We start from the raw sequence: 20947 nt of genomic DNA, 5'->3' as shown, positions 1-20947 counted from the left end.
CTAGTGGCACAGCTAGCACTGAGACAGAACCTGGACTAGAACCAGGATCTCTAGTGACACAGCTAGCACTGAGACAGAACCTGGACTAGAACCAGGATCTCTAGTGACACAGCTAGCACAGACAGAACCTGGACTAGAACCAGGATCTCTAGTGACACAGCTAGCACTGAGACAGAATCTGGACTAGAACCAGGATCTCTAGTGACACAGCTAGCACTGAGACAGAACCTGGACTAGAACCAGGATCTCTAGTGACACAGCTAGCACTGAGACAGAGCCTGGACTAGAACCAGGATCTCTAGTGACACAGCTAGCACTGAGACAGAGCCTAGACTAGAACCAGGATCTCTAGTGACACAGCTAGCACTGAGACAGAACCTGGACTAGAACCAGGATCTCTAGTGACACAGCTAGCACTGAGACAGAACCTGGACTAGAACCAGGATCTCTAGCGGCACAGCTAGCACTGAGACAGAACCTGGACTAGAACCAGGATCTCTAGTGACACAGACATAACCTGGACTAGAACCAGGATCTCTAGTGACACAGCTAGCATTGAGACAGAGCCTGGACTAGAACCAGGATCTCTAGTGACACAGACAGAACCTGGACTAGAACCAGGATCTATAGTGACACAGCTACCACTGAGACAGAGCCTAGACAAGAACCAGGATCTCTAGTGACACAGCTAGCACTGAGACAGAACCTGGACTAGAACCAGGATATCTAGTGACACTGAGACAGAACCTGGACTAGAACCAGGATCTCTAGTGGCACAGCTAGCACTGAGACAGAGCCTGGACTAGAACCAGGATCTCTAGTGACACAGCTAGCACTGAGACAGAACCTGGACTAGAACCAGGATCTCTAGTGGCACAGCTAGCACTGAGACAGAACCTGGACTAGAACCAGGATCTCTAGTGGCACAGCTAGCACTGAGACAGAGCCTGGACTAGAACCAGGATCTCTAGTGGCACAGCTAGCACTGAGACAGAACCTGGACTAGAACCAGGATCTCTAGTGACACAGCTAGCACAGACAGAACCTGGACTAGAACCAGGATCTCTAGTGACACAGCTAGCACTGAGACAGAATCTGGACTAGAACCAGGATCTCTAGTGACACAGCTAGCACTGAGACAGAACCTGGACTAGAACCAGGATCTCTAGTGACACAGCTAGCACTGAGACAGAGCCTGGACTAGAACCAGGATCTCTAGTGACACAGCTAGCACTGAGACAGAGCCTAGACTAGAACCAGGATCTCTAGTGACACAGCTAGCACTGAGACAGAACCTGGACTAGAACCAGGATCTCTAGTGACACAGCTAGCACTGAGACAGAACCTGGACTAGAACCAGGATCTCTAGCGGCACAGCTAGCACTGAGACAGAACCTGGACTAGAACCAGGATCTCTAGTGACACAGACATAACCTGGACTAGAACCAGGATCTCTAGTGACACAGCTAGCATTGAGACAGAGCCTGGACAAGAACCAGGATCTCTAGTGACACAGACAGAACCTGGACTAGAACCAGGATCTATAGTGACACAGCTAGCACTGAGACAGAGCCTAGACTAGAACCAGGATCTCTAGTGACACAGCTAGCACTGAGACAACCTGGACTAGAACAGGATATCTAGTGACACTGAGACAGAACCTGGACTAGAACCAGGATCTCTAGTGGCACAGCTAGCACTGAGACAGAACCTGGACTAGAACCAGGATCTCTAGTGGCACAGCTAGCACTGAGACAGAGCCTGGACTAGAACCAGGATCTCTAGTGGCACAGCTAGCACTGAGACAGAACCTGGACTAGAACCAGGATCTCTAGTGACACAGCTAGCACAGACAGAACCTGGACTAGAACCAGGATCTCTAGTGACACAGCTAGCACTGAGACAGAATCTGGACTAGAACCAGGATCTCTAGTGACACAGCTAGCACTGAGACAGAACCTGGACTAGAACCAGGATCTCTAGTGACACAGCTAGCACTGAGACAGAGCCTGGACTAGAACCAGGATCTCTAGTGACACAGCTAGCACTGAGACAGAGCCTAGACTAGAACCAGGATCTCTAGTGACACAGCTAGCACTGAGACAGAACCTGGACTAGAACCAGGATCTCTAGTGACACAGCTAGCACTGAGACAGAACCTGGACTAGAACCAGGATCTCTAGCGGCACAGCTAGCACTGAGACAGAACCTGGACTAGAACCAGGATCTCTAGTGACACAGACATAACCTGGACTAGAACCAGGATCTCTAGTGACACAGCTAGCATTGAGACAGAGCCTGGACAAGAACCAGGATCTCTAGTGACACAGACAGAACCTGGACTAGAACCAGGATCTATAGTGACACAGCTAGCACTGAGACAGAGCCTAGACTAGAACCAGGATCTCTAGTGACACAGCTAGCACTGAGACAACCTGGACTAGAACAGGATATCTAGTGACACTGAGACAGAACCTGGACTAGAACCAGGATCTCTAGTGGCACAGCTAGCACTGAGACACAGCCTGGACTAGAACCAGGATCTCTAGTGACACAGCTAGCACTGAGACAGAACCTGGACTAGAACCAGGATCTCTAGTGACACAGCTAGCACTGAGACAGAACCTGGACTAGAACCAGGATCTCTAGTGACACAGCTAGCACTGAGACAGAACCTGGACTAGAACCAGGATCTCTAGTGACACAGCTAGCACTGAGACAGAGCCTGGACTAGAACCAGGATCTCTAGTGACACAGCTAGCACTGAGACAGAGCCTAGACTAGAACCAGGATCTCTAGTGACACAGCTAGCACTGAGACAGAACCTGGACTAGAACCAGGATCTCTAGTGACACAGCTAGCACTGAGACAGAACCTGGACTAGAACCAGGATCTCTAGCGGCACAGCTAGCACTGAGACAGAACCTGGACTAGAACCAGGATCTCTAGTGACACAGACATAACCTGGACTAGAACCAGGATCTCTAGTGACACAGCTAGCATTGAGACAGAGCCTGGACTAGAACCAGGATCTCTAGTGACACAGACAGAACCTGGACTAGAACCAGGATCTATAGTGACACAGCTAGCACTGAGACAGAGCCTAGACTAGAACCAGGATCTCTAGTGACACAGCTAGCACTGAGACAGAACCTGGACTAGAACCAGGATATCTAGTGACACTGAGACAGAACCTGGACTAGAACCAGGATCTCTAGTGGCACAGCTAGCACTGAGACAGAGCCTGGACTAGAACCAGGATCTCTAGTGACACAGCTAGCACTGAGACAGAACCTGGACTAGAACCAGGATCTCTAGTGGCACAGCTAGCACTGAGACAGAACCTGGACTAGAACCAGGATCTCTAGTGGCACAGCTGGCACTGAGACAGAGCCTGGACTAGAACCAGGATCTCTAGTGGCACAGCTAGCACTGAGACAGAACCTGGACTAGAACCAGGATCTCTAGTGACACAGCTAGCACAGACAGAACCTGGACTAGAACCAGGATCTCTAGTGACACAGGTAGCACTGAGACAGAATCTGGACTAGAACCAGGATCTCTAGTGACACAGCTAGCACTGAGACAGAACCTGGACTAGAACCAGGATTTCTAGTGGCACAGCTAGCACTGAGACAGAACCTGGACTAGAACCAGGATCTCTGGGACACAGCTAGCACTGAGACAGAACCTGGACTAGAACCAGGATCTCTAGTGACACAGCTAGCACTGAGACAGAACCTAGACTAGAACCAGGATATCTAGTGGCACAGCTAGCGCTGTGATGCCTTAGATCGCTGCTCCACTCGGGAGGCCCTGGAACTACCTGGAACTTAAAGTAAGTGCCCAGCGTTTCCAGATTTCTATGAAATATGACCTATAATTATTTATAATATGAGTGAAATACTTTCCTTACAATCTTTTTTTATTTATTAAGTACCGTAATTTCCAGACTATAAGCCGCTATTAGCTGTTAAAAGCCGGTTCTCTGTGTTGGAACGGTGTGGGTCGTACCCCAACAACAGAATGGTGTAGGTCGTATCCCGACTACAGGACGGTGTGGGTCGTACCCCGACAACAGAATGGTGTGGGTCGTACCCCGACAACAGCATGGTGTGGGTCGTACCTCAACAACAGAATGGTGTGGGTCGTACCCCAACAACAGAATGGTGTGGGTCGTACCCCAACAACAGAACGGTGTGGGTCGTATCCCAACAACAAAACGGTGTGGGTCGTACCCCAACAACAGAACGGTGTGGGTCGTACCCCAACAACAGAATGGTGTGGGTCGTATCCCAACAACAGAATGGTGTGGGTCTTACCCCAAAAACAGTATGGTGTGGGTCGTACCCCAAAAACAGAATGGTGTGGGTCGTACCCCAACAACAGAATGGTGTGGGTCGTATCCCAACAGAATGCTGTGGGTCGTATCCCAACAATAGAATGCTGTGGGTCGTATCCCAACAACAGAATGGTGTGGGTCGTATCCCAACAACAGAATGGTGTGGGTCGTATCCCAACAGAATGGTGTGGGTAGTACCCCAACAAGAGAACGGTGTGGGTCGTACCCCAACAACAGAACGGTGTGGGTCGTATCCCAACAACAAAACGGTGTGGGTCGTACCCCAACAACAGAACGGTGTGGGTCGTACCCCAACAACAGAATGGTGTGGGTCGTATCCCAACAACAGAATGGTGTGGGTCTTACCCCAAAAACAGTACGGTGTGGGTCGTACCCCAACAACAGAATGGTGTGGGTCGTATCCCAACAACAGAATGGTGTGGGTCTTACCCCAAAAACAGTATGGTGTGGGTCGTACCCCAAAAACAGAATGGTCTGGGTCGTACCCCAACAACAGAATGGTGTGGGTCGTATCCCAACAGAATGCTGTGGGTCGTATCCCAACAACAGAATGCTGTGGGTCGTATCCCAACAACAGAATGGTGTGGGTCGTATCCCAACAGAATGGTGTGGGTCGTATCCCAACAACAGATTGGCCAGCTCATCCTCCGCAGGGAGATAACATGTTCTATGAGGAAATAGTATATTTTTTAAAACAGTCTGTTTGAGATACAAGTATAGGATGTCTCAACACTATTTCGATGAGTTAACAGAATATTAAAGTTTTTTAAAGTTAATAAGATTTTCCACTGGACAGTTACTTTTAAAATAACGTTATTAACTGGTTACCATACTTTTAAAATAACGGTTCTGTTCCAGAACTGTAGAGATCACTTTCTTTCCCGGTTCGGTTTCTGTTTCTTCATTTTTTTTGTTCTTACGCGGTTTTCTGTTCTGTTTTCTGAACTGGTTCCAACTCCTGGGGTTATTGTTAAAACTGTGTGTGTTCTCTCATGCCTTTCCAGGTTCACTAACTGGGTAAAATCCTTTCCACACCGCGGACAATGGAAAGACTTCTCTCCTGTGTGTATTTTCTCATGCCTTTTCAGGTTCCCTATCTGGGTAAAACCCTTTCCACACTGGGAGCATTGGAAAGGTTTCTCTCTTGTGTGTGTTCTTTTATGGTCCTTTAGATTCCCTAACCGTGTAAAACCCTTTCCACACTGGGTGCATTGGAAAGGCTTCTTTCCTGTGTGTAATTTTTCATGTTTTGTTAGGTTCCCTAACTTGGTAAAATTCTTTCCACACAGAGAGCAATGGTAAGCTGTCTCCCATGTGTGTATCCTTTCATGCTCCTTCAAGCTCCCTAACCTTTTAAAACTATTTCCACACTTGGAACATCGGAAAGGCTTCTCTCCTGTGTGTGTTCTCTCATGCTTTTTCAGGTTCCCTAACCACGTAAAATTCTTTCCACACTGGGAACATTGGAAAGGCTTCTCTCCTGTGTGTACTCTTTTATGATCCTTCAGGTTCCCTAACCGTGAAAAACCCTTCCCACACTGGCAGCATTGGAAAGGTTTCTCTCCTGTGTGTAATTGTTTATGTTTTTTTAAGTTCCCGAACTTGGTAAAATTCTTTCCGCACAGAGAGCAATGGTAAGATGTCTCCCCTGTGTGTGCCCTTTCATGCACCTTCAAGCTCCCTAACTGCGTAAAACTCTTTCCACAATGGGAGCATTGGAACGGCTTTTCTCCTGTGTGTGTTCTCTCATGCTTTTTCAGGCTCCCTAACAGAATAAAACCCTTTCCACACTGGGAACATTGGAAACGTTTCTCTCCTGAGTGTACTAATTTATGTTCATTCAGGCTCCGTAACCGTGTAAAACTCTTCCCACACTGGGAGCATTGGAAAGGCTTCTCTCTGGTGTGTAATTCTGTATGTTTTATTAGGTTCCTTAACTTGGTAAAATCCTTTCCACAAAGGGAGCAATGGTAAGATGTCTCCCCTGTGTGTATGTTTTCATGCTCCTTCAAGCTCCCTAACTGTGTAAAACTCTTTCCACACTGGGAGCATTGGAACGATTTCTCTCCTGTGTGTGTTCTCTCATGCTTTTTCAGGTTCCCTAACCACCTAAAGCCCTTTTCACACCAGGAGCATTGGAAAGGCTTCTCTCCTGTGTGTATTATTTTATGTTCTTTCAAGCTCCCTAACCGTGTAAAACTCTTTCCACACTGGGAGCATTGGAAAGGTTTCTCTCCTGTGTGTATTCTCTCATGCCTTTTCAGGTTCCCTAACCGTGTAAAACTCTTCCCACATTGGGAACATTGTGAAGTCTTCTTTCCTGTGTCTGTTCTGTCATGCCTTTTCAGGTTCCATAACCACTTAAAACTCTTTTTACACTGGGACCAGTGGTGTCGTCTCGCTGGTTTGGGCGTCTCTGGGTCTGGTTCCTCTGAAGGACTCTTCCTGCCGTCAGAGTGAGAGTCTGGTCTCTCTCCTGCCAAAGACAAACAGAGTATTTGGTTAACCTGTTATGGCTAGGGGGCAGTATTTTCACGGCTGGATAAAAAACGTACCCGATTTAATCTGGTTACTACTCCTGCCCAGTAACTAGAATATGCATATAATTATTGGCTTTGGATAGAAAACACCCTAAAGTTTCTAAAACTGTTTGAATGGTGTCTGTGAGTATAACAGAACTCATATGGCAGGCAAAAACCTGAGAAGATTTCATGCAGGAAGTGGCCTGTCTGACAAGGTGTCGTTCTTCTTGTCTCTGTTTATTGAAGAGTGAGGATCTTAGCTGTCCCGTGACACTTCCTACGGCTGCCATAGGTTCTCATAAGGCGGCAAAAAGCGGAATCGTGGCTTTGCAGGCTCTGGCTGAAACAAAGTAGCGCGTTTGGGTAGTGGCTGGTTACAGTACTGTGAGACTCAGGCTCGTGCCCGCGTCGACCCGAAAGGTTTGTTTTCTTTCCTCTGTTTAGCTAAATGGACATTCCCGGTCGGAATATTATCGCTTTTTTACGAGAAAAATGGCATAAAAATGGATTTTAAACAGCGGTTGACATGCTTCGAAGTACGGTAATGGAATATTTCAAAAAATTTTGTCACGAATTGCGCCATGCGCACGACCCTTCTTTACCATTCGGATAGTGTCTGGGACGCACGAACAAAACGCCGCTATTCGGATATAACGATGGATTATTTTGGACCAAACCAACATTTGTTATTGAAGTAGCAGTCCTGGGAGTGCATTCTGACGAAGACAACAAAAGGTAATCAAACTTTTATAATAGTAAATCTGATATTGGTGAGTGCTAAACTTGCCGGGTGTCTAAATAGCTAGCCCGTGATGCCTGGGCTATGTACTTAGAATATTGCAAAATGTGCTTTCACCAAAAAGCTATTTTAAAATCGGACATATCGAGTGAATAGAGGAGTTCTGTATCTATAATTCTTAAAATAATTGTTATGCTTTTTGTGAACGTTTATCGTGAGTAATTTAGTAAATTGTTAGCAAATTCCCCGGAAGTTTGCGGGGGGTATGCTAGTTCTGAACGTCACATGCTAATGTAAAAAGCTGTTTTTTGATATAAATATGAACTTGATTGAACAAAACATGCATGTATTGTATAACATAATGTCCTAGGTGTGTCATCTGATGAAGATCATCAAAGGTTAGTGCTGCATTTAGCTGTCTCTTGGGTTTTGTGACATTATATGCTAGCTTGAAAAATGGGTGTCTGATTATTTCTGGCTTGGTACTCTGCTGACATAATCTAATGTTTTGCTTTCGCTGTAAAGCCTTTTTGAAATCGGACAGTGTGGTTAGATAAAGGAGAGTCTTATCTTTAAAATGCTGTGAAATAGTCATATGTTTGAAAAATTGAAGTTTTTGTATTTTTGAGGAATTTGTAATTCGCGCCACGCCTATCATTGGATATTGGAGCAGGTGTTCCGCTAGCGGAACGTCTAGATGTAAGACAGAGAGACCTAAATGAAATCTCAACATAATAAAACTGTCTTCCTATGAGGTTAAATCTAGACTAGATCCCTCATTATAAAACAGTACATTTGGATCGTGGATACTGATTGGTTAATAGCCGTTAGTTATTCATGATGATCCCTGGGTAATGCCTGTTAACAATTGTATTTGAATTATCCCTATACATCCACTGTCCCACAGCCAAGCCAGGCAATTCATCAACTAATATCCACTGTTCCACAGCCAAGCCAGGAAATTTATAAACTAATCTCCACTGTCCCACAGCCAAGCCAGGCAATTTATAAACTAATCTCCACTCTCCCACAGCCCAACCAGGCAATTTATAAACTAATCTCCACTCTCCTACAGCCCAGCCAGGCAATTTATAAACTAATCTCCACTGTCCCACAGCCCAATCAGGCAATTTATAAACTAATCTCCACTGTCCCACATCCCTGCCAGGCAATTTATAAACTAATCTCCACTGTCCCACAGCCAAGCCAGGCAATTTATAAACTAATCTCCACTGTCCCACAGCCCTGCCAGGCAATTTATAAACTAATCTCCACTGTCCCACAGCCAAGCCAGGCAATTAATAAACTAATCTCCACTGTCCCATAGCCCTGCCAGGTAATTTATAAACTCATCTCCACTGGACAAAATAATCTAGACATTATTACCCCCCCGTGCATCTAGTCCAGCATTTGGTTTGCAACAGAAGTTTTACCATCAATTACAACCTGTTTTACCATCAATATCAATTACAACCTGTTTTACCATCAATATCAATTACAACCTGTTTTACCATCAATATCAATTACAACCTGTTTTACCATCAACATCAATTACAACCTGTTTTATCATCAGTGTAGATGAAGGGGAGGAGACGGGTTAAAGAAGGATTTTTAAGCCTTGAGACAACTGAGACATGGATTGTGTATGTGTGTCATTCAGAGGGTGAATAGGCAAGACTAAATACTTAAGTGTCCTTGAACAGGGTATGGTAGTAGGTACAAAGCACACCGGTTCGTGTCAAGAACTGCAACGCTGCAGGGTTTTTAAAAACTCAACAGTTTCCTGTGTTTATCAAGAATGGTCCACCACCCAAAAGGACATCCAGACAAATTTGACACACCTGTGGCAAGCGGGGCAGCAACACTGTGGGATGCTTTCGACACCTTGTAGAGTCCATGCCCCGATATACAGTGCCTTCAGAAAGTATTCAGACCCCGAGACTTTTTCCACATTTTGTTACGTTACAGCCTTATTCTAAAATTGATTAAATAAATAAAAATCTATAGCAATCTAAACACAATACCCCATAATGACAAAGCAAAAACAGGTTTTTAGACATTTTTGCAAATTTATTACAAATAAAAAACAGAAATACCTTTTTACACAAGTATTCAGACCCTTTGCTTTGATACTTCGAAATTGAGCTCAGACGCATCTTGTTTCCATTGATCATCCTTGAGATGTTTCTACAACTTCATTCGAGTCCACCTGTGGTAAAATTCAATTGATTGGACATGATTTGGTAAGGCACACACCTAGGGTTGCCCATTTTGGGGAATATTCAGAGGTGGAAACTTTCCGTGGGAATATATGGGAATTAACGGGAATATATGGGAATTAACGGAAATATATGCAAATGTATATTAATACAGTGGCTTGCGAAAGTACTCACCCCCCCCTTGGCATTTTTCCTATTTTGTTGCCTTACAACCTGGAATTAAAATATATTTTGGGGGGGGTTGTATCATTTGATTTACACAACAGAAGATGCAAATATTTTTTATTTTCAAACAAACAAGAAAGTCAGTCTGTCAGTCTGTAGTATATCAGTCTGTCAGTCTGTAGTCTGTAGACTGTCAGTCTGTAGTCTGTCAGTCTGTAGTCTGTCAGTCTGTAGTCTGCCAGTCTGTAGTCTGTCAGTCTGTAGTCTGCCAGTCTGTAGTCTGTCAGTCTGTAGTCTGTCAGTCTGTCAGTCTGTTAGTCTGTAGTCTGTCAGTCTGCCAGTCTGTAGTCTGTCAGTCTGTAGTCTGTCAGTCTGTCAGTCTGTAGTCTGTCAGTCTGTAGTCTGTCAGTCTGCCAGTCTGTAGTCTGTCAGTCTGTCAGTCTGTAGTCTGTCAGTCTGTAGTCTGTCAGTCTGTAGTCTGTAGTCTTTCAGTCTGTAGTCTGTAGTCTGTCAGTCTGCCAGTCTGTAGTCTGTCAGTCTGTAGTCTGTCAGTCTGTAGTCTGCCAGTCTGTAGTCTGTAAGTCTGTAGTCAGTCTGTAGTCTGTCAGTCTGTAGTCTGTCAGTCTGCCAGTCTGTAGTCTGTCAGTCTGTAGTCTGTCAGTCTGTAGTCTGTCAGTCTGTAGTCTGTCAGTCTGTTGTCTGTCAGTCTGTAGTCTGTCAGTCTGTAGGCTGTAGTCTGTCAGTCTGTCAGTCTGTAGTCTGTCAGTCTGTAGTCTGTCAGTCTGTCAGTCTGTAGTCTGGCAGTCTGTTAGTCTGTAGTCTGTCAGTCTGTAGTCTGTCAGTCTGTAGTACAATTTTTTTTAAATGCATGACATGAAATGTATGCATTCACTACTGTAAGTCGCTCTGGAAAAGAGCGTCTGCTAAGTGACTAAAATGTAAATGTAGTCTGTCAGTCTGTAGCCTGTCAGTCTGTAGTCTGTAGTCTGTCAGTCTGTAGTCTGTCAGTCTGCAGTCTGTAAGTCTGTAGTCTGTCAGTCTGTAGTCTGTCAGTCTGTATAGTCAGATCAAGTTGTCCTGTTGTATCTCTGAGGTCAGCTTGTCTCAATCTAACCTCTTCCTGTTTCTCCCCTCCCCCATTTACCATCTAGTCCTCAATCTAACCACTTCCTGTTTCTCGTCTCCCCTCCCCCATTTACCACATAGTCCTCAATCTAACCACTTCCTGTTTCTCATCTCTCCTTCCCCATTTACCACATAGTCCTCAATCTAACCTCTTCCTGTTTCTCATCTCCCCCATTTTACAATGAAGTCATTTAGCAGATGCTCCACCCTCTCTAAAAGTGGAAAAAAAAGTGTTTTTACCAGTGAACAGAGACAGAAAAGGTCACCCAATGACACCTGATAAAAACACAATTATATCTTGTTTCCCCCCAACAAGACGTGAGGTTGATTTCACCCCCCCCAAAAAAAAATAATGAAACTATAAATCAATCAGTTTATTGATGAAATACAAAATAAACATTGATAGAAACATTCAACATTATTCAGTTGATATCATGAAATAACATACAAGCTACAGTGGCTTGCGAAAGTATTTATCCCCCTTGACATTTTTCCTATTTTGTTGCCTTACAACCTGGAATTAAAATACATTTTGGGGGGGTGGTATCACTTGATTTACACAACATGCCTACCACTTTGAAGATGAATTTTTATTTATTTATTGTGAAACAAACAAGAAATAAGACAAAAAAAACAGAAAAATTGAGTGTGCATAACTATTCACCCTCCCAAAGTCAATACTTTGTAGAGCCACCTTTTGCAGCAATTACAGCTGCAAGCCTCTTGGGGTATGTCTCTATAAGCTTGGCACATCTAACCACTGGGATTTTTGCCCATTCTTCAAGGCAAAACTGCTCCATCTCCTTCAAGTTGGATGGGTTCCGTTGGTGTACAGCAATCTTTAAGTCATACCATAGATTCTCAAGTGGTTTGAGGTCTGGGATTTGACTAGGCCATTCCAAGACATTTAAATGTTTCCCCTTAAACCACTCAAGTGTTGCTTTAGCAGTATGCTTAGGGTCATTGTCCTGCTGGAAGGTGAACCTCCGTCCTAGTCTCAAATCTCTGGAAGACTGAAACAGGTTTCCCACAAGAATTTCCCTGTATTTAGCGCCATCCATTATTCCTTAAATTCTGACCAGTTTCCCAGTCCCTGCCGATGAAAAACATCTCCACAGCATGATGCTGCCACCACCATGCTTCACTGTGGGGATGGTGTTCTCGGGGTGATGAGAGGTGTTGGGTTTGCGCCATACATATCGTTTTCCTTCATGGCCAAAAGCCCAATTTTAGTCTAATCTGACCAGAGTACCTTCTTCCATATGTTTGGAGAGTCTCCCACATGCCTTTTGGTTCCAAACGTGTTTGCTTATTTTTTTCCTTTAAGCAATGGCTTTTTTTTCTGGCCACTCTTCCGTAAAGCCCAGCTCTGTGGAGTGTACGGCTTAAAGTGGTCCTATGGACAGATACTCCAATCTCCACAGTAGAGCTTTGCAGCTCCTTCAGGGTTATCTTTAGTCTCTTTGTTGCCTCTGACTAATGCCCTCCTTGCCTGGTCTGTGAGTTTTGGTGGGCAGCCCTCTCTTGGCAAGTTTGTTGTGGTGCCATATTTCCATTTTTTAATAATGGATTTAATGGTGCTCCGTGGGATGTTCAAAGTTTTGTATATTTTTTTATAACCCAACCCTGATCTGTACTTCTCCACAACTTTGTCCCTGACCTGTTTGGAGAGCTCCTTGGTCTTCATGGTGCTGCTTGCTTGGTGGTGCCCCTTGCTTAGTGGTGTTGCAGAATCTGGGGCCTTTCAGAACAGGGGTGTATATATACTGAGATCATGTGACACTTAGATTGCACACAGATGGACTTTATTTAAGTAATTATGTGACTTCTGAAGGTAATTGGTTGCACCAGATCTTATTTAGGGGCTTCATAGCAAAGGGGGTGAATACATATACACCCACCACTTTTCAGTTTTTTAGAATTTTTTGAAACAAGTTATTTATTTTCATTTCACTTCACCAATTTGGATATTTTGTGTTTTTGTCCATTACATGAAATCCAAATAGAAATCCATTTAAATTACAGGTTGTAATGCAACTAAATAGGAAAAACGCCAAGGGGGATGAATACTTTTGCAAGGCACTATACCATTTAAATGTAGATGTTTTTTTGCATTGGATATATTTACCATATCATACGGAGACAGAAACATAAACTTTTACCTTATCATAAGTAGACATAATTGTAAATGATTAAATCCTTCCAATAGAAAAAATTAAATACATTTGTTCTGAATTGAACTTTAATTAAATGAGCTCACTCTTCACATGGGATGTTTTCACTGAACAACAAAATAAAGGGAATATTAAATAATCCCCAATGATCCATCGCATCTCCCAAAAACATTTTCAACATACAACATACATCTGTAAAATGATAGTCTAGAAACTAAAGCTTTGGTTGTCTTCCTCTCAGGCTTCCATGTCTTCTCCCTGGACCTCCTCAAAGTCCACCTACTGAACATCAGACTCTGAAGGCCTCATCTTCACTGTCACTTTCCAAGCTTGTTGAAGATGGCTCGTTATCAGGTGCAAAAAGCCTCAAATATGCCCGGATGGCCACCAATTATTCAACCCTTGTATTGGTCAGCCTGTTGCGTGCTTTGGTGTGTGTGTTCCCAAACAAGGACCAGTTGCGCTCTGAGGCGGCTGATGTTGGTGGGATTTGGAGGATGATGGAGGCAACAGGGGAAGGATCCACAAAGTTCCTTCCACCAGGTGGCTGATGAGATATGTTGGCACGACAGCCATATTGCATCTCCATCCCAAAGCCCTTGCTTGGAAGTGTACTTCGCCAGACTGCCAAGAACCTTTCCCTCATCCAGGCCAAGGTGGCGAGACACGGTAGTGATGACACCATAGGCCTTGTTGAGCTCTGCACCAGACAGGATGCTCTTGCCAGCATACCTGGGGTCCAACATGTACGCTGCAGCGTGTATGGGCTTCTGATGCATTTCAGAACTGCAGTTTCCTCTGCTTGGAGCAACAGTGAAGTGGGCAGGGCAGTACGGATTTCTTCTCTTACATCTGTAAGCAAAGTCTGAACATCAGACAGGATGGCATTGTCTCACTCAATCTGTGCAATGGCTACTGCTATAGGTTTCAGGAGTTTCAGGCTGCTTACCACTCTCTCCCAAAATACATCATCCAGGAGGATCCTCTTGATGGGGCTGTCCATATCTGCAGACTGTGATAAGGCCATTTCTTGGAGAGACTCCTTCCCCTCCAGGAGACTGTCAAACATGATGACAACACCCCAACGGGTGTTGCTGGGCAGCTTCAATGTGGTGCTCTTATTCTTCTCACTTCGCTTTGGTGAGGTAGATTGCTGCTATAACTTGATGACCCTTCACATACCTAACCACTTCCTTGGCTCTCTTGTAGAGTGTATCCATTGTTTTCAGTGCCATGATGTCCTTGAGGAGCAGATTCAATGCATCAGCAGCACAGCCAATGGGTGTGATGTGAGGGTAGGACTCCTCCACTTTAGACCAAGCAGCCTTCATGTTCGCAGCATCGTCTGTCACCAGTGCAAATACATTCTGTGGCCCAAGGTCATTGATGACTTGCCTTCAGCTCATCTGCCATGTAGAGTCCGGTGTGTCTGTTGTCCCTTGTGTCTGTGCTCTTGTATAATACTGGATGAGGGGTGGAGATGACGTAGTTAATTATTCCTTGCCCACAAACATTCGACCACCCATCAGAGATGATTGCAATACAGTCTGCTTTCTCTATGATTTGCTTGACCTTCACTTGAACTCTGTTGAACTCTGCATCCAGCAAATGAGTAGATAAAGCATGTCTGGTTGGAGGGGTGTATGCTGGGCAAAGAACATTCAGAAATCTCTTCCAATACACATTGCCTGTGAGCATCAGAGGTGAACCAGTTGCATACGCAGCTCGAGCAAGACATTCATCAGCATTTATCTGACTACGTTCCTCCATCGAGTCAAAAAAAACTTCTGATTCCAAGAGGACCAGGAGCTGTTGCTATCGATAAGGTGTCTGATTCATCATTTTCACCTCGAATAGAAGTAGAGGGACTTTTGTCAGAAGTTGCTTGTTGTGAGCGCTGAGGGAACTTTATGACTTGGCCAGATGATTCTGCATCTTTGTTGCATTCTTCACATATGATTTGGCACAGTATTTGCAAATGTACACAGCTTTTCCTTCTAAATTAGCTGCAGTGAAATGTCTTCACACATCAGATAGTGCCAGTGGCATTTTCCTGTAAAGATTAGAAGAAAATTGTGAGAAAAAAAAATACAATTCCATGTACAGATAAATACTTAAGCAGTTAGATTAAACAACTCCTTCGTAAGATAAATGTTTTCAAATGAAACATGTATGGAAACAGGTGAATTAACACTCCTCAGTTAGCTCAGGCAAGCTAAAACCCACATGGTAACAAAAACTAACTAGCAGAAAGTTAGAAATGATTTAAACACACTTCGTTGTAGGCTACGATTTACTAGTTAACAAAAAATAAATGTATGTCATATAAAATATATTCACCCCACCCAGTATTGTAATCAAACCTTACCAGAAAGCATGTAGTCCTTGGCTCAGACAGTGTAGTAGTGTGGGCTCAACAGCATCTCATTAGTGTGCAAGATCTTGAGAATCAGCTGTACATGTGAAGAATGCACTGTGCATGCAGAGGGTTACAATTCCATTGAATTTGGGATAGTTTAACCAAAATATGCCACAAGACCTAGAATTGCCTTGTGTATCCCACAAAAAAAGGTTAACTTGTTATAAGCTAACGTTTTGATGAATTTAAGCAAAATTCCCCAAATTCCCGGGCTTAACCGGAAAGTTTCCGACCCTTTGCAACCCTACACACACTTGTCTATCCAAAATCCCACAGTCGACAGTGCATGTCAGAGCAAAAACCAAGCCATGAGGTCAAAGCAATTGTCCGTAGAGCTCAGAGACAGGATTGTGGTGGAAGCATCATGCTGTGGGGATGTTTTTCAGCAGCAGCGACTGGGAGACTAGTCAGGATCGAGGGAAAAGACGAGCGGAGCAAAGTGCAGAGAGATCCTTGATGAAAACCTGCTCCAGAGCGCTCAGGACCTCAGAATGGGGTGAAGACTCACCTTCCAATCATGTAGTAACCAAAACATTTTCAGGTGACTACCTCTTGAAGCTGGTTGAGAGAATGCCAAGTGTGTGCAAAGCTGTCATCAAGGCAAAGGGTGGCTATTCCTATTCATTCCTCTTAGTAGTGTGTTAGAACATTAACAGAACATTAACTAACAGAACATTCCTCTTAGTAGTGTGTTAGAACATTAACAGAACATTAACTAACAGAACATTAACAGAACATTCCTCTTAGTAGTGTGTTAGAACATTAACAGAACATTAACTAACAGAACATTAACAGAACATTCCTCTTAGTACTGTGTTAGAACATTAACAGAACGTTAACAGAACATTCCAGATCATTCCTCTTAGTAGTGTGTTAGAACATTAACAGAACATTCCAGAACATTCCTCTTAGTAGTGTGTTAGAACATTAACAGAACATTAACAGAACATTCCAGATCACTTAGTAGTGTGTTAGAACATTAACAGAACATTCCAGATCACTCCTCTTAGTAGTGTGTTAGAACATTAACAGAACATTCCAGATCACTCCTCTTAGTAGTGTGTTAGAACATTAACTAACAGAACATAACAGAACATTCCAGATCACTCCTCTTAGTAGTGCGTTAGAACATTAACTAACAGAACATTAACAGAACATTCCTCTTAGTAGTGTGTTAGAACATTAACAGAACATTAACAGATCATTCCTCTTAGTAGTGTGTTAGAACATTAACAGAACATTAACAGAACATTAACAGAACATTAACAGAACATTAACAGAACATTCCAGAACATTCCTCTTAGTAGTGTGTTAGAACATTAACAGAACATTAACAAAACATTGCAGATCACTCCTCTTAGTAGTGTGTTAGAACATTAACAGAACATTCCAGATCACTCCTCTTAGTAGTGTGTTAGAACATTAACAGAACATTAACAGAACATTCCAGATCACTCCTCTTAGTAGTGTGTTAGAACATTAACAGAACATTCCAGATCACTCCTCTTAGTAGTGTGTTAGAACATTAACAGAACATTAACAGAACATACCAGATCACTCCTCTTAGTAGTGTGTTAGAACATTAACAGAACATTCCAGATCAAAATGATCTCTCCTTGTCTTGATTCTGTCCTCTTCATCATTTGAAATCAGACATGAGTTGGCTGTAATATATGATATGGTATCATAGATATTTAATATCAGATCAGTCTGCCTGAAAATGATAACTTAACAACTATGGACCTAATACTAACACTTTTTGATATTTAATCATGTTTTTTTTTTTTTTAATAATAACTTTTCTCTCATGTGATATTGAGTATAGAGACTGAGCAAAAGCACTACAGAAAGAGATATTTCAGAGACGTTTAAAAATAAATAAAAGCATTTAATCCATTAACGTTTTGTTGACTCTTTGTAGCTTTTTCAATTCCTACAGTACAGAAACAACATATCCAAGAGAATAATGTCCTTTTAAAATCACACATGAGTTCAACAACTGCAGAGTTTGTCGTCCTGTTTTAAAAGATAGTACTCACTGTATTTGCTGGTGTTAATCAGATCAATGTCCCTGTTTTATTAGATACTACTCACTGTATTTACTGGTGTTAATCAGATCAATGTCCCTGTTTTATTAGATAGTACTCACTGTATTTACTGGTGTTAATCAGATCAATGTCCCTGTTTTATTAGATAGTACTCACTGTATTTACTGGTGTTAATCAGATCAATGTCCCTGTTTTATTAGATAGTACTCACTGTATTTACTGGTGTTAATCAGATCAATGTCCCTGTTTTATTAGATAGTACTCACTGTATTTACTGGTGTTAATCAGATCAATGTCAGTGTTTTATTAGATAGTACTCACTGTATTTACTGGTGTTAATCAGGTAAATGTCCCTGTTTTATTAGATAGTACTCACTGTATTTACTGGTGTTAATCAGATCAATGTCCCTGTTTTATTAGATAGTACTCACTGTATTTACTGGTGTTAATCAGATCAATGTCCCTGTTTTATAAGATAGTACTCACTGTATTTACTGGTGTTAATCAGATCAATGTCCCTGTTTTATTAGATAGTACTCACTGTATTTACTGGTGTTAATCAGATCAATGTCCCTGTTTTATAAGATAGTACTCACTGTATTTACTGGTGTTAATCAGATCAATGTCCCTGTTTTATTAGATAGTACTCACTGTATTTACTGGTGTTAATCAGATCTCCAGTCTTCTGTGCTTCTTCATCCTCCTCTAATGTGACAGTAATCTCCCCCTCTTCATCCTTCTCTCCAAAAATGTCTTCCTCTTCTTTCACTGTGACAGTCATCTCCCCCTCCTCCTTCATTACAAAAACGTCTCCCTCCTCGTTCACTGTGACAGTCATATCGCCCTGTTCTTTCACTCCAAAAACGCCTTCCTCTTCTTTCACTGTGACAGTCATATCATCCTCTTCCTTTATGCCAAAACCTGCACCTTCCTCTTCTTTCACGGTAGTCAACATCCTACCCCTCTTTCACTCTGAAAGCGTCTTTCTCGTATTCTTCTTTCACTGTAACAGCCTCCTCTTCCTCTTCCCTTCTCCTCTTTCACGAAACCCTCTTTCTCCGTCCAAGCTGACCTCTTCTTTAGCAGCTGGGAGAGTAGCTTAGTGAGTTTATGTTCGGGGGATGTTAGCTAGCTAGCTAGTTAGCGTTAGCCTAGTCCTACTGCTAAGTTAACCAGCTAGCTAGATGTCTAACAACGTAAATATTACATTAAATGGGGGTGATGACCAAAAAAAATACTAATGTTTAAAACACAGTGGCTTATATATACGTCGAAAACTTCTAAAGAGCGCCAATATTTCGGCTATGTTGGCTAGTAAGCTACCAAGATGGCTGGCTGGCTAACTGTTCTTGTTATTGTTGAAGACTCGTTCCGTCCACTAGATTATACGTCACACTCTGGCAGCGTCGCCTGAATGACGCAGTACGCCAACTGTTGACTGGAGTGGGGTTACGCAGTTCAGAGAAGTTTTATTTTATTTCGATAACATTTTTTTAATTTTAAATTTATTTTATTAAATAATATTAATGTATTGAGACGTACAAAGGAAAGCGTGTGTTTGATTGATTGGTGCTGATGTGTAATGAGTGATGATGGAGGTAAACAAACCTAACTGCATGTCCAGTCCCTGGTATATTATTCCACTGTACAAACCTAACTGCATCCCCAGTCCCTGGTATATCATCAGACTGTACAAACCTAACTACATCCCCAGTCCCTGGTATATCATCAGACTGTACAAACCTAACTACATCCCCAGTCCCTGGTATATCATCAGACTGTACAAACCTAACTACATCCCCAGTCCCTGGTATATCATCACACTGTACAACCCTAACTACATCCCCAGTCCCTGGTATATCATCACACTGTACAAACCTAACTACATCCCCAGTCCCTGGTATATCATCACACTGTACAACCCTAACTACATCCCCAGTCCCTGGTATATCACCAGACTGCATACAAACCTAACTACATCCCCAGTCCCTGGTATATCATCACACTGTACAAACCAAACTACATCCCCAGTCCCTGGTATATCATCACACTGTACAACCCTAACTACATCCCCAGTCCCTGGTATATCATCAGACTGTACAAACCTAACTACATCCCCAGTCCCTGGTATATCATCACACTGTACAAACCTAACTACATCCCCAGTCCCTGGTATATCACCAGACTGTACAACCCTAACTACATCCCCAGTCCCTGGTATATCACCAGACTGTACAAACCTAACTGCATCCCCAGTCCCTGGTATATCATCAGACTGCATACAAACCTAACTGCATCCCCAGTCCCTGCTATATCATCAGACTGCATACAAACCTAACTGCATCCCCAGTCCCTGGTATATCACCAGACTGTACAAACCTAACTACATCCCCAGTCCCTGGTATATCATCACACTGTACAAACCTAACTGCATCCCCAGTCCCTGGTATATCACCAGACTGCATACAAACCTAACTGCATCTCCAGTCCCTGGTATATCACCAGACTGTACAAACCTAACTGCATCCCCAGTCCCTGGTATATCATCAGAATACATACAAACCTAACTACATCCCCAGTCCCTGGTATATCACCAGACTGTACAAACCTGACTACATCCCCAGTCCCTGGTATATCACCAGACTGTACAAACTTAACTGCATCCCCAGTCCCTGGTATATCATCAGACTGTACAAACCTAACTACATCCCCAGTCCCTGGTATATCATCAGACTGTACAAACCTAACTACATCCCCAGTCCCTGGTATATCACCAGACTGTACAACCCTAACTACATCCCCAGTCCCTGGTATATCACCAGACTGTACAAACCTAACTGCATCCCCAGTCCCTGGTATATCACCAGACTACATACAAATCTAACTGCATCCCCAGTCCCTGGTATATCACCAGACTGTACAAACCTAACTACATCCCCAGTCCCTGGTATATCACCAGACTGTACAAACCTAACTGCATCCCCAGTCCCTGGTATATCACCAGACTGTACAAACCTAACTACATCCCCAGTCCCTGGTATATCACCAGACTGTACAAACCTAACTACATCCCCAGTCCCTGGTATATCATCAGACTGTACAAACCTAACTGCATCCCCAGGCCCTGGTATATCACCAGACTGTAAACATACCTAACTGCATCCCCAGTCCCT

At 43.2% G+C, this 20947-nt stretch overlaps 1 protein-coding gene across 1 annotated transcript; it reads right to left on the bottom strand.

Moving 5' to 3' along the window:
* Nucleotides 1-3726: 3726 nt before the first annotated feature.
* Nucleotides 3727-19200, bottom strand: LOC123732812 (gastrula zinc finger protein XlCGF26.1-like). The gene is made up of 2 exons (XM_045712102.1): nt 18426-19200; nt 3727-6839 (listed from the first exon to the last, which is right to left on the bottom strand). The coding sequence occupies exons 1-2, from the start codon at nt 18727-18729 to the stop codon at nt 5233-5235; spliced, it is 1911 nt and encodes a 636-aa protein (XP_045568058.1). The 5' UTR covers nt 18730-19200; the 3' UTR covers nt 3727-5232.
* Nucleotides 19201-20947: the final 1747 nt, after the last annotated feature.

The sequence above is a fragment of the Salmo salar genome, chromosome ssa02 (genome assembly GCF_905237065.1).
Source record: "Salmo salar chromosome ssa02, Ssal_v3.1, whole genome shotgun sequence".
Lineage (NCBI taxonomy): Eukaryota > Metazoa > Chordata > Actinopteri > Salmoniformes > Salmonidae > Salmo > Salmo salar.
The sequence above is the reverse complement of the archived record's forward strand: the minus strand, read 5'-3'. Positions and strand labels throughout refer to the sequence as shown.

Excerpts from the sequence above, each read along its gene's own strand:
- LOC123732812 (XM_045712102.1), bottom strand. The coding sequence starts at position 18,729 with ATGTTGACTACCGTGAAAGAAGAGGAAGGTGCAGGTTTTGGCATAAAG. Across the intron at positions 6,840-18,425 it reads GATTAACACCAGTAAATACA|GAGAGAGACCAGACTCTCAC; the intron begins GTGAGTACTATC and ends TGTCTTTGGCAG.